Source organism: Lontra canadensis, unplaced genomic scaffold (assembly GCF_010015895.1).
Source record: "Lontra canadensis isolate GAN:19392208 unplaced genomic scaffold, GSC_riverotter_1.0 scaffold31, whole genome shotgun sequence".
NCBI classification, from domain to species: Eukaryota; Metazoa; Chordata; class Mammalia; order Carnivora; family Mustelidae; genus Lontra; species Lontra canadensis.
The window spans coordinates 12,877,264-12,895,494 of NW_022631025.1; the positions used below are offsets into that span (position 1 = coordinate 12,877,264).

The 18,231-nt window shown below is 43.1% G+C and overlaps 2 protein-coding genes across 3 annotated transcripts in view; one reads left to right on the plus strand and one right to left on the minus strand.

The window, feature by feature from the left end:
- TMC1 (transmembrane channel like 1) overlaps nt 1-18,231 on the plus strand; it is a 373,785-nt gene that overhangs the window by 158,187 nt on the left and 197,367 nt on the right. The window lies entirely within an intron of this gene.
- On the minus strand, nt 9,121-10,680 carry LOC116873022 (L-lactate dehydrogenase A chain-like). 2 transcript variants are annotated; one of them, XM_032866631.1, is made up of 2 exons: nt 9,973-10,680; nt 9,121-9,703 (listed from the first exon to the last, which is right to left on the minus strand). In XM_032866631.1, exons 1-2 carry the CDS (start codon nt 10,657-10,659, stop codon nt 9,548-9,550), a joined length of 843 nt encoding a protein of 280 aa, XP_032722522.1. In that variant the 5' UTR covers nt 10,660-10,680; the 3' UTR covers nt 9,121-9,547. The 2 variants fall into 2 exon arrangements, with proteins under 2 accessions (XP_032722522.1, XP_032722521.1); XM_032866630.1 differs by having other exon boundaries at nt 9,121-10,680.

The window sequence follows — 18,231 nt, forward strand, 5'->3', positions numbered from 1 at the left end:
TAAGTCTTTGGGTTTTGTTTTTTTTTAAAGATTTTATTTATTTATTTGACAGAGAGAGAGAGAAAGATCACAAGTAGGCAGAGAGGCAGGCAGAGAGAGGGGGAAGCAGGCTCACTGCTGAGCAGAGAGCCCGATGTGGGGCTCGATCTCAGGACCCTGACATCATAACCTGAGCCGACCTGAGCCGAAGGCAGAGGCTTAACCCACTGAGCCACCCAGGCGCCCCAAGTTTTTGGGGATTCTTAAAGAATACTTGACAGATGTGGAATTTGAGTCTTTTAGGTTAAGAAGAAAGTTATCAGATAGACAATGGGGATTCAAATGTAGCACTTACAGGCAAGAGAGTACAGCATAAACAAAGGCATAGAGAACAACGAATACTTTGGGAATGATCAAAGCTTCAACAGCAAGGTCATGGTGGTAGTTGCTCAAGAGAGGAGGTTGAAAAGTGGATTGGGTACACTGAAAAAATTCTTTCAGACCAGATGAAAATTGGCCTTACTAGGCAACAAGGAGTCATAGAAAGTCCTAGGCCATCGTTAGCTTTACATTCTACAGTAGCAATTTGGGTACCATAAGAAATATAGATTAGACTCTAAGGGACCAATTCATCACCCTAGTGCCAATAGATCAAGAGACGGTGAAAGTCAGAATTAACATGGTGGCAGTGGATTCTGTGGTGACATGTCAGGGCTTTTAAAAAAGGATTTAAGAGACCATCTGGGATGGGAGAAAGATAAGAGAAGAAAGAAGGAGTTGATATCTTCAAGGGTAGATGGTGCTTTTGTGATGATCAGGACTACTAGAAAGATAATAAATTGGGGGAGGGGAGAAAAGTACCGGTTTAGTTTAAATGGATTGAGTGTGAGATGCGAGTAGGACATTCAAGAGCCTAGGCCCTCCTTGACGACAGTTGTTTAGGTGATCATATCAGAGTGCTGGTGATAACTTCTGTCACACATATCAGCTGTAGGAGAAGAAGAAAATTGAGTCTTGCCTATCAATCCTTTTCTGTGCCATTTAGAAACATTGCATTTTCACCAACGTCAGTTTTTTTGTGATTTGATGAGATCGACTGAAAACTTCCACTCTATTTTCCTGATCACGGTAACCTAGGGAAAGCATTAAATTATGTTGATGAAATTGTTGGCAACAATCTGGCTCTAATGATAATAGCTTAGAATCATGAAGCTGCAATATTTTAGCCCAAGAGGAAACAAACTTTATCCTGAGCACATGTGTTCTTTTGCCTTTCTTGTCTGATGTTGCTTGAAAATTTTATTTTTCCACTTTGAATAGTGGGTTCTGCCAACTGTTTTAAAAGCTTTTCTCCTTTTACGGGAGGGGGGGAACAGTTTTTCCTCCCTTCTGCCTGATAGCTGAGGAGTGAAGATTTAATCGGTGAGAAAAATATACACACTACAACCTCAGAATGTTCCCGCTGCTTTTAATGTTTGATGTACCTGACAGATTACCCTTTCAAAACAGAATAATAGGATAGGTGGTGCTGGAAAAAACCTTTTCCATCCAAGGCAAAATCACATGGACGTTGACTGTAACTGGCATTAGCCTAGACATTTGGAGGTGGGGGTGAGGGGGAGACATGTCCTTGGGGCACAGATTCTATAATAAAAGGCTTCCAACTCCTTAAACACATACTCCAGGCTCACTACAGAAGATGTAATGGAAAGAACATTGAGCAAGAATCAGGAGACTTGGCATCTGTTTCTGACTCTTCCACTTTGTGGGATGGGGAAAATCTTACCCCTCTCTGTGCTTCAGCATCGTTAAGTGCAGAAATTAATGGTTGCATGAGATGAGTTCTGACTTTAATCAAAAATAAATACATATATTTTTGAACATCCATGATAATATGTCAGCTACTTTTACACGTATATTTGCACTCAATATGAACTGATTATGAAAAACAAACTGATCCATTATACCTATCATTTTAATCTTTTTAAAAGATTTATTTGTTTTATTTTTAGAGAAAGAGTGTGTGGGAGCAGGGGAAGGGGCAGAGGGAGAAGGAGAATCCTTACGGAGACTCCCCGCTGAGCATGGAGCCCAAATCGGAGCTCTATCTCACGACCCTGAGATCATGACCTGATCTGAAATCAGGAGCCCACTGCTTAACTGACTGAGCCACCCAGGCGCCCCACCTGCCATTTATTGATGAGGAAACTGAGGCTCAGAGAAAAAGTTCACTCAGTATTAGGAGGTTAGTGAACATTTTAAGGCAAGGTCTTACTTTAATGAGTGTCCTTTCCATAGTATTGCACTGCCACTAAGTAATTTCCATTATTGGCCAGAAAAGCAGGACCAATAGACACATCTAAAACAGTAAGACTAACCTACCATTCTTCATCCCAGATAGAAACAGAGGATGATAAGCAATTTGGAGGAAGAATTTCATAAAGTACTTTAGGACACAAAATCTCGAAGCTCTGAATAGCGACCACGAGAAAAGTGACCAGGGAGAGGAGTTATCCGGGTTTGGCAATGGGTCCTTTCTTATTGCGGCCAATGTGAAAGAAGTTCTGCTCAAAAGCTGAGAAGGGAATAAAACACCGACCCTGTTGTGTAAGAGAGGGGCCTTGCGAACTGTGAGGTCGTTAGGAAAATGTTGAACTCTTCCCTTATCATTTCACAGAGCGTTTATCTTTGAGAACCAGCATTTGTCCTTTGGAGGTGGGTCTGTACGTTTGAACACTTTGTTGTGTCCATGAACTCATGTGTAAGTATATCAGTAGTGACTGATGGATCATGGGTGGGATAAATCAAGATACAGGACTGACTCCCAGTGGAGGTAAGATCTTAAAAGAGATCAGTTGCCTGGAAATCCCTCTTCCCCTCCCTCAGCTGTCCTTCATTCTTCCGAAGTTCCTGGGAAGTCAAGGGCTGTTATTGTTTTTTCTATGGAAGGCCTCAAGAGGCAACTCCATGAGGAGCCCCTTAGCTTTGAGCTGTGTGTAGGATTGGGGTGGGCAAGAAGGGGACATGAGAGACCAATCATTTGGGTTGGAGGGGAAGATGGAGAGGGCAGCAGAGTTGTTAAAAGAATATCCCCTTTATGGAAAGGAGAGACTCAATGATGAGGGACATGAAGGAGAAAGAGGTTGGAAATAGGAATAGGAAGAGTCCACAGGAGATCCCACTGTGAATAGTTGGCCATTCTGCAGCTCTTGCACTCTGAAAAAGAGGCTGACTTAGTGTGTGGCTTTATGTTCTCTTCCCTGCTCTCGTTGATTCTGCTACAGATTTATGTTTCGAATGGATTCCATCCACTTCTCGGTGATCTGCTGCTAGTATTTTAGTCTAGGACCATTCTCGATTCTCCCGAGGTTGCTCCACACAATCCCCCTCGAGCTCCCTATCCCAGGTGCCCAATCAGTTTCAACTCTTAATACATTCTACACAATACAGCCATAGAGACCGTCCTGAAATACAAATCAGATCTTGTTGCTTCATCTCACCAAACGTTTTCCTTGCCCTCCACACCGCCCTCCTCGTCAAGTTCAAGCTCTCTAGCGTGAAGGCCGAAGTCCCTTAGTGATTTTCCTGCTCATTTCTCCTGTTGCAGGTCTCACCACCCTCCGCCTCACAGATAATATCCCAGACATAAGGGGGTCCTAGTAGGACATTTTTTTTTTTACCTTTCTTTCCCTCTGACCTCAGGGCTGCTCCCTCTGCCATGAGATTCTCTTTCCCTTTTCTACCATAACTTCCCCCAGACTTTATCATGGATAACATGTGTTAATCTTTTCGATTTTAAAGAAACTCTCACTTCCCCTGGGAACACTTCCCTGACCCCTCACTGCAAGCGTGTGTTCCTCTTTATGTTCCCAGAATGCCTGGGGATCGCCCTATTGTAGGACACATCACACCTTCTTGTAGTTGCCCTATTTACTTGTCTGTATTTGCCATTAGTCTTTGAACTTTTAGAGCACAGTCTTTTTTGTTCATTATTGTAACTTCTTCCTCAGAATAGTTTCAGATATTTGACACTCAGCAAAAGCTAGTCCTTCTTCCCCTCTGTGGAAGGAATAAATGGCTATTTAGCACTATCCACAAAACAGCTCTCCAGCTAAAGACAGCTAAGATACTATATACTCTCTATATATACTCTATATACTATATATCAGCTAAGATACTATATACTCTTACTTTGTCTCAGATAAATGACTGTGCCTCTTGAATCTTTGTTCATTAATCAAGACTTTACTCTGGGGCTCTCAAATGTGATTGTAATCTCCTGGACATTCCAGCCCTAGATTTTGTTTTATTACATACATTAAGTTTAGACTTTGGCCAAATTTCCATATTTGTGGACTGTAAGCATTGAATTTGGGATTAAAAACCTATAAGCAGGTGGAAGTATGGGAGAGGAAGAAGAGGGTATGGGGTTCACGTTGATTATTATTCCTTAGGGAATTCTGGGTAGAAAAGGCTAAGGATATCCAAGACACAAATGGTTTGGATTCTGAGGTCAACTTTTTTTCTCAAATTCACAACTTGGTCCTCCACCTCTTCTCAAACCTCTAAACTGAATTTCCCCCTTCAGTGTGTTCCCTTCTGTCCACACTCAGTCACAAAGCTTCACCTATCCAGAAAATATATTCCTCGCCACAAAAGAAGTAGGAATTTCTACTCCACACATATTTCTTGTACATTTGTTTTGGTCTAATTTCTCTACCTCCCAGTTAAAAAGGAAGCTAGATTAGAGACATATTCTAGTATAGATAGGATCACAGCAAAAGAAAGCCAGAGGATTGCCTCAAGAACTTCTGTTGTGTTTATTCAACAACTCTTTATTGAGTCATGCTCTTGGTGAAGCACTGTGTTAGGTACTGTGGTTCAAAGATGTGGAGGTAGCCTCTTCCTTGAAAAAGCTTACCCTGCAGGCTTCAGAGTTAATATAAATAATTATTGCTTAACTACAATATTTTCAATGTACATTCTTAAATATTTTCAGTCTTGAGAAATTTGTCTGTTTGCCTATTCTTCATGATTAGGAAAGGTCTGTTGACTTAGCGGATTCTAGGGTGGTCAGCGGGTTTTCTGATCCAGGGTGGTGGACAGGACATTTGTACATATGAATTGTGCTTCCCCATACTTCCCTGAAATAAAAGTGTAGATATACAAAATGAAATCAACCTCTACACCAAAGAGAAAGAAAGGGACATTATCAGCAGATAAAAGATTCTTAAAATAAAAAATTAGAAATTGAAAGGCAAATTGAAGAGTGGAATGTAGAATTATCAGACATGTTTGGGAAACCAGCAGCATGAATAAGGTAATCCAAGAAAAACAGATTGATCCTTGTGGAAACGGAATTTGAGAAATACAGATACCAACTAAAAACTACATAATTAAAACCAACAGCTTCTATTCAGTATACTCAGAGACAATTGGAGAATTATTAAATCCATAAAACAAGAACAGGAAGGCAGTGGAAAGAGCTAAGCTCTGTGACCAGATGGACAGGTGAGTGTGTGCGTGCATGTTTGTGTAAGAATCAGGAACACGTTCATTAGGAAAATGTTGGGCTGAGCTGACTGGTAAAGTTGATGTACTGCTCCTGGGTGGAGAGGGGCATGGCATTCTAGGCAGGGGAAGCCCCGCCATGGAGCCTTTAAGGAAGACATGGGGTGAAGCCCAGGAAACCATAGGTAACTACAGAGAAATTATAGGCTTGATGGGTGCCTGGAAAGAGGTCAGCCTGGAAGTAGGCAGGAGTTAGTCTTTAGGACTTTGAAGCTGTTGGCATTTTATCTTGTCAGTAATGAGAAACATGGGCATGTTTTGTAGAGATAATTAATTAAGGAAGGGATTTATATGATCAAATAAAAGGGTGATTGACCTGAGTACTGTTGGCCGGTTGGATTCCAAGGGTTAAGCCCTAAGGCAGGAGGAAAAGCCAATCAATGAGATGATTTGAACTGAAGTGGGGGCGTTGAGACAAGAGTGGGGGATGGGGCACAAAAGTTATTAAGGTGGTGGAATTGATTGGGCTTGGTGAGCCTAGTGGCAACATTCATCCAGACAGAGAATACAGGATGAGGAGCAGATTTCAGAGGAACATAATGAGCCCTTTTTTTAGCTCTTTGTGAATGTTCAGAAATGGCAGCTGGTGTTGCATAATTGCAAAATTGGGGTTTAGCTAGTTATTGGCTTCTAAGAATATAAACGCATTCCTTCTTTCCTCTGGCCTGCTCTTGGAAAAATGACACCAAGGGGTGGGGGGTCTAAGGGTGTTTTTTGAGTAAGGGCCTATATGTAAATTTCTTTACATCTTCATCTTCTCTGCCCATTTTCAACGTTTTGGTTGGCTGTTCTTATTATATAGGTAATCCACAATCATGGCAAAAGTTCAAACAAAAGGAAAATTTAGCAAGTAGAGAATAAAACCCTTAAAGACCTGTCCCAAAGATAACCAGTACTAATAGTTTGGTCTACAGTCTTCCATATTGTTTTAATGTTATATCCTTTTATTTAATCACTCATTATATTTTAGGGGATCTTACTACAATGCTGCTTTTTAATGCATTTACTCTATTTTTAATTTGGAAAATTTCAAATATTCATACAAGTAGAGAAAATAACATAACACCTAAATACTCAGCTCTTAGATTTAAGAGAAATTAGCATGCTGCCAAATCTCTCTTTTTTTTTTTGTAAGTAAAATTTTAGTTACAGCCAAATCACCCAATTCCTATCACTTCTCTCTCCCTCCTACCCCTACCCACACACTCTTTCTCTCTGCCTTTCTGTATTCCAGAGGTTTGCACTACCTTGAAGTTGGTGTGAATCAGCCCTATGCGTGTTTGTTTTTGGAAATAATTTTCTCTATATGTATCTATCCAGGAAAAAATATATAGTAATATTTTCTATTGGTCTATCATTTTCATTAAATGTTTACACTCATGGTATCACACTGTACCTATCATTTTTCAGTTTTTGAGATTTATCGTATTGCTCCATGTAGATTGTTTACTTTTTAAAAATCTACTCTATGATACACAACCACATATTTCTTAGTATTATCAATATGCTATAAAGTGAATCCTCGAACATCTGGCCTTGTATAAATATGAAAGTCTTTCATAAATGTGTGGTGTGCCCACACTCAACTTTACTAGAGATTGACAAATGGCTTTCCAAACAGGTGATACCATCTTATATTCCCACAAGCAATTTGTATACTCTTCTGATTCTTTTCACACTTTGCCAATGCTTACTTTTTTTACATGAAAAATTTGGAGTTTTGAAATAGTATCTGTGATGGTTAATTTTATGTGCTCACTTGACTGGGCCACGGGGTGCCCAGATATTTGGTTAGACATTATTCTGAATGTGTCTGGGAAAGTGTTTCTGGATGATATTAACATTTGATTTGATAGTAAATTGTACCCCCCCCCCGCCCCGTGGGGTGGGCCTCATCCAATCCGTTGAAGAAAGAATAAGGGAGAATCCTCTTTCCGTGCCTCACTGTCTTCCAATGGGGACCTGGGTCTTGTCTTGCCTTCATAATAGTACTTGGGCTAGAAGTTATACCACTGGTTCTCAGGCCTTCTGATTTGGACTGGAACTGACCATTAGCTCTTTTGGGTCTCTAGCCTGTTGACTACAGCACTTGGGACATCTCAGCCTCTACAACTATATGAACCAATTCCTACATAATGTATTTATTTCCATGTCTAGCTACATATTTCTATAGGTCCTGTTTCTCCAGAAAACCCAGACTATTAGAGTATCTCATTATTGTTTAAGTAGACATTTCCCTTGATAACTAGTAGGGTTGAACATCTTTTCCACATGTTTACTAGCAGTTTGGATTTCTTCTCATGAATTTTCTGCTCATCATTTTTTACCCACTTTGTATGTGTCTAGTCATAGCCCCTCCAATCGTTCTTTTTCTCAGATACTTCACTCTGGGGATATCTGTTCCACCTTTATACCCCTATGCCCAGAATTTTAAACGTCATATCTATTTAAATATAAGTTGCAGAAAATGAAGGCTAATTCAGAATAAAGAAGGGTTATATAGACAGATAGGCAGTGTGTCCTTCTGTAAATAGGGGTTTTAGAGTAAGAGGAGGTAGAATGAATGCACCACCTTAAACTCTACCACCCACGGATGGTCTCATAGTACATGATGACACTGGCAGGCCTTGCCAGTGTTCCTACCCACCACAGGGACCCGGACTGAAGGACAGAGGGGAAGCTATTGCTAAGGCCTGTGTGTTGACCTTGGAAGAGAACATACCTCACTTAAAGCCATTAAGGAAGCAGGTAATAGCCTCCCGAAGTGGCTGGTCTTTTGCTCCTTTGTATGGTTCACAATGAACCTAAATATTTCTCAGAAAAAAAAAAAAAATGTCACTCATTTCAACTCCCTTTAATGAGGATTTCTGTTTCTGCAACATTTTAGTGGTATTTATGTTGAAAGCTTACTTTTCAGACCTTCCCTCTTTTTCTATTTCTCTCTCTTTCATTTTTTTTCCCCCTGTTTTGATTTGGCTATCGTCATGCTCTGTGCTTCATCTGGGTGTTCCTTGGCTACAAGGCAATTTTGAGATGACAGATTGGCGACCAGTTAGAGAAACAGGAAGAACTGTGAGCAGGGTCTTCTCCAGTACAGACGGGGGAGAAAAGGGGATAGGGGAGTGTGTTGAGAGATGTTCATTCCCTGGGTGCCCAAGCTGCTGAGTGCTCCAGTGTGAGCGGCCGTCCCGATGGACCCTTGGCTCAGAACCACCATGGCTCCAACAGAGATGCGGAGCAATGACCTGAGCATCGTCGCAGACACGGCTCCCACCGCAGAGGCCGCGGTCCTTCACGCTGCTCTCCTGTTGAAAATTTTCCTTTGCCACGGGCTCAGTCAACCCAGATGTAGTCGATAAGCCATTTGCAAGCAATGGTTCTTTTAACAAAAACACTTTCGTATCACTCTGTCCTCCAAGAAAAAAGGAATCACTGATGAAACTCGACAGGAAAGCTTACCCATTCACAGGTGGATTGTCAAAGGTCACATGCTAACCATAGGCAGCCTGGACTGGTGCATGGTGCCAAGTGAATCCAAGGTAGAGAATGGTTATTTTCTTTTTTTTTTTTTTCACTGTTCAAATTTTATTTGGTATTTTAGTTGGTACAACACTTTGTTGGTTGCATGGTCTTTTTACATTATATGGCAATGTACACTATATTCTGACATACATGGTACACGAAGTAAGATCCTTTGGAACAGTTATGCACAGTACATGCAATAATGAATTTATACATTGGAGCCCAGGATGTGACTGATTGGGAAAGATGGATTAGGCATGTTGGGTGTTGGATGAAGGAACCAGAAGTCCTAGAACACACAGGAAATACGCATCTGGTTGGAAGAGCACCTGCTGCATATGCAATATTGGCAGTGGTGCCTCTGAGATGAACCCATTTAGGACTACAAAGGCAAGTATCATCCAGCATTAGGGTATAGCTGCAGGGTTTGCTGAACCATTCCTATTTAGAACTTTAGGAAACCGATGTTTTTTCCTTAGGCCATTTTGATATTATTTAAGTAACAGATCAGATAATAAGGACGATGTACACAACCTCCAACTAAAACCCTGTCGTAGTCTAGACAGTGAAGTGGTACATAAGAAAACTTTAAAACTGCAGCTCCTTTTGGATCCCCCAGAGTGTGTCTGCACTCTTCTTCAAACGGGCCTCCTCCTCAGGAGTTAGAGTCACCTTCACAACATCTGAAATTCCATTCTGTCCCAAGATGCAAGGAACACTAAGGAAGACATCATCTTTTATTCCATAGAGACCCTTAATCATGGTGGAAATTGGATGCACCCGCCTAAGATTCTTCATTATACTTTCTGCCAAATCTGCCACAGACAGTCCAATGGCCCAGGAAGTGTAGCCTTTCAGTTTGATCACCTCATAGGCACTGTCAACCACCTGTTTGTGAACCTCTTTCCACTGTTCCTTATCTGCATCCGTGCCTAAGTCAGGGTGCAGATTCTTCAGAGAGACACCAGCAATGTTTACTCCACTCCATACAGGCACACTGGAGTCTCCATGCTCCCCGAGGATCCACCCATGACAGCTTAATGGGTGAACTCCCAGTCTTTCCCCCATTAGGTAACGGAACCGGGCTGAATCAAGATTGCAACCACTTCCAATAACACGGTTTTTGGGAAAGCCACTTATCTTCCAAGCCACATAGGTCAAGATATCCACTGGATTGGAAACAACAAGCAACTTGCAGTTTGGGCTGTATTTGATGACATTAGGAATGATGAATTTAAAGATGTTCACGTTATGCTGGACCAAATTAAGACGGCTTTCTCCCTCTTGCTGACGTGCCCCAGCTGTGATAATAACCAGCTTGGAGTTTGCAGTCACATTATAGTCTTTGCCAGAGACAATTTTTGGTGTTCTAAGGAAAAGGCTTCTATGCTGGAGATCCATCATCTCTCCCTTCAGTTTGTCTTCCATGTCATCAACAAGAGCAAGTTCATCTGCCAAGTCCTTCATTAAGATACTGATGGCACAAGCCATGACAACAGCACCAACCCCAACAACTGTAATCTTATTTTGGGGGACATGTTCTTCCTTAAGAAGATTCTGAATCAGCTGATCTTTGAGAGTTGCCATTTTCAACTTAGAACCAAAAGGAATCAGGAGTGCACGTCGGGAGGGCGGGCGTCAGCGGCGCGTGAGACTGGATCCGGTCTTGGAGGCAGCGGCTCCGACACCGAGAATGGTTATTTTCTCATCACTTTCTAGACCCATTCTTGCTCTGTGGTGGAGGTCATGGGACTCGTGAGGGACACCAAAGGTGAAACTGTATAAGTCATCTCCTCTGAGAAGGATTCTCTGACCACCCACCCTGGCTACAGTCCCTACATATTCTCCTACATCTTCCTATGTGTTAGTCAGGCTTTTCTGGAGAAATAGAACCAATAGGGTATATTGAGATATATAAGAGAAGATTTATTATAAGAATTGGCTCATGCAACGATGGAGGCCAAGAAGTGAACCAAGAAAGCCAGTGGTGTAATTCAGTCAGAGTCCAAAGGCCCGAGAACCAGGAGAGCTGAGGTTTAAGGGCAGAAGATGGATATTTCAGCTCAAATAGACAAATCAAATTCACCCTTCCTCAGCTTTTTGTTCTACCGAGGCCTTCAACAGGTTGGATAATGCCCTTCCTGGGAAGGGCAGCATTCTTTACTCAATCTACCAATCTGCAATGAGCAAATGCTGGTCTTTTCCAGAAACACCTCCACAGAATTCCCAGAAATAATGATTTACCATCTCTGTGGGAATTCCGTAGCCCAATCAAGTTCATACGTAGGATTAACACTCACACTGTGTTCACCTCCCATTGCTCATTAACACGCTCACTGAGACTGTTCACTTATCTGTCTCCACCATAAAGCTTAGACCCCTAGAAAGATAAGACCAGTGCTGTTTGGTCCCTTCAAACTAGCACAGTGACCCCATGTACTTGTGGAACGATTTTAGTGGCTAGAGTTGGGTGTAGTGAAAGGAGCCACTGCCAACTGTGATGAGGCTCTAGAACTTCTTTGGGCCAGCCTCTCCCTCCCAGCCCCCACCCTGACCTCACTTTCACCTCCATCTCTTTACTTGGAAGGAGATAAATAATAACACACTTACACAATGGGTTTACATGCATTGTCTCACTTACATTATTATTCCACAATAGTAGATGAGGTTTAAAAACTCAATACCATGCTCTTAAATTTGCAAATCTTTGGAACGAGAATTGGGAACAATGACAACATTCTGAGCTTCCCAGAAGGTAACAACGATGGGGATTTTTGTGGACATCTGAGAGAAGCACATGCACAGATGGTTTGCCTTTTATTGGCCCATTCTTGCCCAGAAGGCAACACTCACTGAAACAAAGGAGCCTTATATTAGAAGGGTGTGGGGGTCACAGCAGCCTTCAGGGTGGCCCTTGTCCTTGCTCTGGTCTCTTTCTGGCCTGTCCTGTATTGTTCATCTGGTTACTTCACCATCCAGGGCTTGTGACATTTTTCTCCTCTAGAGTGGAAATGACAGAGCTATCAAACATGCGTTTCTGATTGGTATCTCTGAGTCAGGCAAGGGGGCGGAGGGGATTAAAACTGGACTCGCATGTCTCTTCCCATCAGCTAAACCAGAGTTTGGAAGGACAGAAAGAACTCGTTAGGGGACAGTTCCCAGGAAAATGCTTTTGGTGGAAAAGTCTGCGAAAGCAAGGCAGGTTTTCCTTTGTGCCTAAAGAGAGGGCGTCCCTTGAGCAGGAGGCCTGCAGCAGAATCTCCGTTAAGATGTCAAAGCCGGCTGTATTAAATCACTTCTAGAAAGGCATCTCAGAACCAGAAAAAAAGAAGTCCAGTTTCATAAACCAAGAACTGCGATCGTATTAAGCTCCAACAACTGTATTTGGCCAAGAGGATAAAAATAACTGAAACTCTCAGAAGCCCCATAAATGTCGTGAATAATCCCAGCTTTGGTGCCAAATGTGTCATCTTTCCTCGCTCTCCTCTCTTTTTCTGCTCCTCCTCCCTTCCTTCTCCTTTCCCTCTTTCCTCTCTGACCTCTTTCTCTAGACCCTCTTCATTCTATTCTTTCCCTTCCCTCCTGTCTTCTCAATCCTCTCTTCCCAGCTCCATCCAATGCTTAGTGCCCTTTGTGTCACCAAACATGTACAGATCTCCGATCTGGGCCAGACACTGTGCTAAGTACCACGGTGTCAAGATGAGTCAGTTCTGTTTCTTGTCCGGCACTAAGGGGTGTTGGTTGGGCTCTGCCGGGTTCTTCTTGCCCCTCCACGTGCTGCCTCCTGGTACCTCTATCTACTCAGCAGCCTTGGTCTTTTTTTTTTCCCCCCTTAAAGATTTTGTTTATTTATTTGAGAGAGAGAGAGAGAGAGAGAGTTAGAGCATGAGCAAGGGGAGAGGCAGAGGGAGAAACAAAATCTCCACTGAGCAGGGAGCCCAACACGAGGCTGCATCCCAGGACCTGAGATCATGACCTGAGCCAACAGCAGACGCTTAACCAGTGGAGCCACCCAGGTGCCCCAGCCTTGGCATTCTTAATCTGTAATATGAGCAATTCTGATTTTCCTGAATTTTACCAAAATTATTCTCAGAGAAATTTTTTTTAATCCTCCTGTAGCACATCCTCTAAGGATAAACAATGTGCTTTTTATGCCACCAACATTTCAAGTCCAGTCCCCCAGTACAGCCTCTGACTGCTCTCTTCCCGTAACATCTCTGCCTTGTGTGCCTCCTCTTAGAAGTTCCAGATCTGCCCTTGACCCTGCCCTCAAGTGACTTACCACCTAGGGGCGTCACATCTAGATTAATTGCTTTAAAATTCTTTAATCACTCGAGAAGTCGATGGGAAAAGTTGCACAACTGATTTGGAAACTCCCACTTCAGCAGGTGGTGGGACCTGGGCCAGAGAGGATGGGCGGAGCAGAGAACAAGAAGCCAAAGCTCTCAGGGCTCTCTGTGCAATTGCACAGAGGACCAAGGTGTCAATTAGCATGGGGACTAGCCAGGACACTGTGTAATGCCTCCATGTCTAGTTAGATCAAAAACAGTTCACCCTGTACGTAAATAATACTTTGTCTCTGTACCCACCTGATTGAAATCAGCTAACCTTTAGGCAAAGAGCACCCTCTTCCCTACTAAACATTTTGGCAAACTTTTTTCATCTTTGTGTGAGGGATTAGGTTAACTCTTGCAAAACTGGTTCACCAGGAACAATGACTAAGTGGATTTTTTTTTTTTTTTTTTTTTAGCATCCGGCATATTGTGTCTGAGCAGCTATAAATATATTTACAAGCTGAAATTCCAAGGAGGGGGTATTAGCTTGCTGGAAAACAAGCCAGCTGAATGATGGGCCTTCACCCAGCCAGCATACTGTGGTTTCATAGTCCTCGCTTGCAATTTTATTTTCCTTTTCAAGGACTTTGACTGGGTCATTTTCTCTTTCACACTAAGAATTTCTGTCCACCCGGCTTCCGTGTGTGTGTGTGTGTGTGTGTGTTCCGATCTCCCCAGGGGGTGGAGAGTGCCAGGCAGGTGTGCCCCTGTTATGAAATGTACTATCTACTTGTTTAACCACTCCAGTGATGAAAGGCGACTGCCACACAGGCCACGCTGTGAATCTGAAAGCCCACAGATGTGTTCTTTCAAGCAGGAGGTGTTTGGGGAGCCTGAATGTCTCTGTCTTCGGACACTGCAGCTTCCAGCTCGGATGTCGGTGCTGGGGCTGGGAGAGGGTGTGGCAGGCAAGGACGTTGCCGTAGGGCAGCGTTTCCGACTACGTGTTCACCGGAATGGGCTACAGGAGGCAGGCTGCAGAAGTGTTTAGTGAAATAAGGATTTCCAGCAAGGGAGCTCTCTGGAGGTACTAAGTATGTTAATATGCCTTGGCATAGTCAAGGATGAGTTATAAGATGTGTCATTTTTCCTAGTTTTCACTTAAGCCATGTCACCTGCAGCCTTCCCTGGCCCAGCATTCTGAGAAACACACCTGTGTGCCGCCTGAGGGCGGGGAAAGAGGAGAATGAGGGGCGATTCCCCGAAAACAACCTCTGTTCATAGCTCCTGTTGATGTGGCTCAGTGGATCACTTTCCACTTTCCACTATTGGGACTGATCTGGGGAGAGTAGACCCAACCTGGGGACTGCTGTGTATGGATCTAGGGCTTCTGGCATTTTTTCTGGCTCCTCTTCACACCTTTGTCCAGTCTTGGCCCCCACTGAGAAATCAACATAATCCATTTGGTCGCAGAGCGGAGACTTTCTCCCAGGTGAGGGGCTCTCATCGCAGTGTATTTAGCGTTATTTACAATATGTGCATCTGCCTTTTTTCAAGTTCAACTCGGTTGGGTCCCCTAAGCACACATGCAGAGGGATCCTCTCCCAGCTCCCCTGTTTCCTCCGCAAGGCGCTTTCTCTGACGGAACCTAACCAACCCTTTGACAGCCCTTGCAGTCACCTTGCTGTCCTTTCAGTTCCCTGTGCCACCAGTTGGTCTCTGCCGTCTAGGACTCTGCCTCAGAAATATCAGACTTTCCTGTCTGTATGCCACCGGGCTCGATCCTGGCCGCTGTCGGTCACCCAGGCACCACGCCAGCCCATTGACTCCACTCGGTCCTCTGACTGGAGGATGGGCCCGGAGATTTCCATTTCTCCATGGTGCCCCCGTTGATTCTGATGCCTGCCCGGGATTGAGAAACACGGCTCTTGGTTCTGGGCACGCGGAGCCCTGTCCTTTTTCCTGGAGCCCCGCCTGGGTCAGGATTCCGGTTCCCGGACCTCTGCCTTCAGGGGGCGGGGGAAACAGAAGTATTTGTAAGGTCCCTATTGGGTCTCAGGTGCTTTAAATATGTTCTTTCATTTCATCTTCACAACACGCTTATGCAGTACACATTGTTATCTTTATTTAGGGAGGGAAAACCAATATTCAGAGAGTCTGGGTTATTTTCCCAAAGGCTCACAAGCCGGCGATGGCAGCCCAGGGGTTCAGCCACCAATCTGTCAGTGTCAAGAGCCTTCTTACTTGAAAAAGTGTGGTCCCTGGGCCAACAGAATCAGCCTGACTTGGGACCTGTTAGAAATGCAAGTACTTGGGTGTCATCTCAGACCTACCCAGTTTCTTTGGGGGTGGGGTCCAGAGATATTTTATCAAGTCCCCCCAGATGATTCTGAGGCACCCTGAACACCAAGATTATGTATTTCCCTGCTATATTGTCTTGTCTCTTTTTCCTTATATTTTAGTTTGGAAGAATTGCCATATTTCTTTCCCAGAAATCCCAGTATTAGCACACTGTGCCGTTCCTCTCATATCTTTCTCAAGCAGTAGTTTCATTATGCAAACTCTGCTCATTTCCTTAGTGGCATTCATGGTATCTGCACCAGCAAGGGGCTCTAACCTAGCCTCAGGCTTTGCACCATCTTACCTCCGTGTCTTAAATCTTCCTTTGCACATTTTAAGACATAGAAGACACTGACTTCCAGCCCCTTTTATACTTGGGAGTACACTTGTATGTGGCAGCGACGGGGGTTGGGGGGGACAGAAGACACACACCCAGAGTGAAGTTTGATCACACCAGCTTCTTCATTATATGATACCCACCAGGGCTTGCAAATCCCTTCCTGTGGTCAGCTCCGAGTTTGGATTCGCAGGTAAAGGAGTGCAAACATCCAGCGGCCTTGGGAAGTTTCATTTAGCATTGAACCGTATCTCTTTAAAGTGAAGCAAGAGCGGGGAGCTTCTGGAACATGCATCTGCGGATTACACGCCCCCACCCCCAAAAACTATACTCTCATTCAGGGTTGGATGATGTCCAAGTCAAACCAGAAACGCCCCCAGGCCACTCTGCCAGAAGATTTGGGGTGGCCAACACCTCTCGCTGACTCTGCCTGTCTCTGGACATGCAGAAAGTCCAGGTTGCTCAGGGAAAACCTGATTACTCCGTACACCAGTTTGATCCCGCCTTCAAAAGAATGCTTCTGCTGTTCGGGCGACATTTGAGAAATGAATTTATTCCATTATCTTACCTTCATACATAATGCATAATGACTGGTGCAGGACTGGTGAAGGGTTAGCATTTTGGAGTTCAAAACACCAAAGTTTCTTTGGGTGGCTGAGGCATGGTTGTTAAATAGAATAAGGAGAAACAGAAGGTTGACAAGGGAAACTTAGTTTAGGGGTATTGATTGATTGATTGATTGATTGATTTTTTCCTATTACATTTAGCTTTCCTAATTTTTTCTTCAATGCCCTCTCTTACCAGAATATTCCATGAATAAATATTAGGTTCTATCCCTGCGCCATCTGTGGTGGTCATGTTATTCTGTTCCGTGGCACGCTCATGGGATTGTAGCCTAACTGGAATTACAGTTGGTAGAGGGAGATGCATTAGGTCCATTTATAACTTTCATCCTCCTTTTCTAAATGTATTTTCCCTGGATTAAAGTTCCTAGCTGTGAGTACTCTTGGGTCAGCTAAATACCAAAAAAAGAATTATGGATTCACATACAGTGACCTTGCAAGAAGTATCAGGGTGGCTTAGTTTCAAATTCTGCTCAAATTTCCAATATATTCTTGATATATTTTGCTTAGCAGTTTGTCTTCTCATCACCCCTGTTTTCCCGGAGTAACAGTACAGAACTCTATCAATAGAAGCCAATAATGGGGAGTGACTCAAAAGTCTAGCTGTTTTCATTAGTAAACTATTTGGGGGTAAACAGTCCACATTTTACATTCTCATGCTCACAACACTGTACATAAATCTGACTTCCCCCCACCCCTCGGGTTCAAGAGAATATTTTGGACATGATTGGCAGAAAATAGAATTAGCAAAATAGTGCTATCAATTTTCATGTTGAAAAGATTTAGAAGGAATGATGGCATCTTATACTTAACAATGAACATACAGGGATTTCTAGAAGTTGGCAAACTGTAAGAAAAACACATTTAGAAAATTGTACTATGATTTAATGTTCTGGCTCTACAGCTTATTCACTTGTGTTTTTTTTGTTTTATTTTGTTTTTGTTTTCTCCTAAATATTTAAAATGAAATTTAAAGCACAGTTGATCTTGGCTTGGATAGGCAGCCTGGATATTAACTGGGGATTTAGTTAATATCTAGAAGTTGATCTACTTCTGATGGTGGGAGCCAAATAGCCCCCTTGGAAGTTTCCAAGGATGTTGACTGGTCTTTTTAAATCCCTCTTCCTGCCTTCCTGGTAGTCTCTACCTGCTCTAGTTGTATGCTAATTTGCCACACAGGATTCTGATTTTATGGAATTGCTACCTCAATGTATATGGGGAAAACAAAATTTAATAAAACCTTTGATTTCGAAAATCTTGAGTTTTTCATATTAGATTTTTGGAGGAGAAACATCATCTTAATTTATTTCTATTTTAATAATCTCCAAGGCTCGGGTGCCTGGGCAGCTCAGTCATTAAGCATCTGCCCTTGGCTTGGGTTATGGTCTCAGGGTCCTGGGATCGATCCCCACGTCGGGCTCACTGACTGACGTGGGGCTGGATCCCAGGCTCAGTAAACTCAAAGGCTCAGTAATTAAATACAAGTTATGGAATGCCCCTTTCCAATATCCTACTTGTTAATCACATGTTAAACCTCAAAAATATTGAGTCAGTGGTCTACAATTTCCCATTCAAAACCTCCATA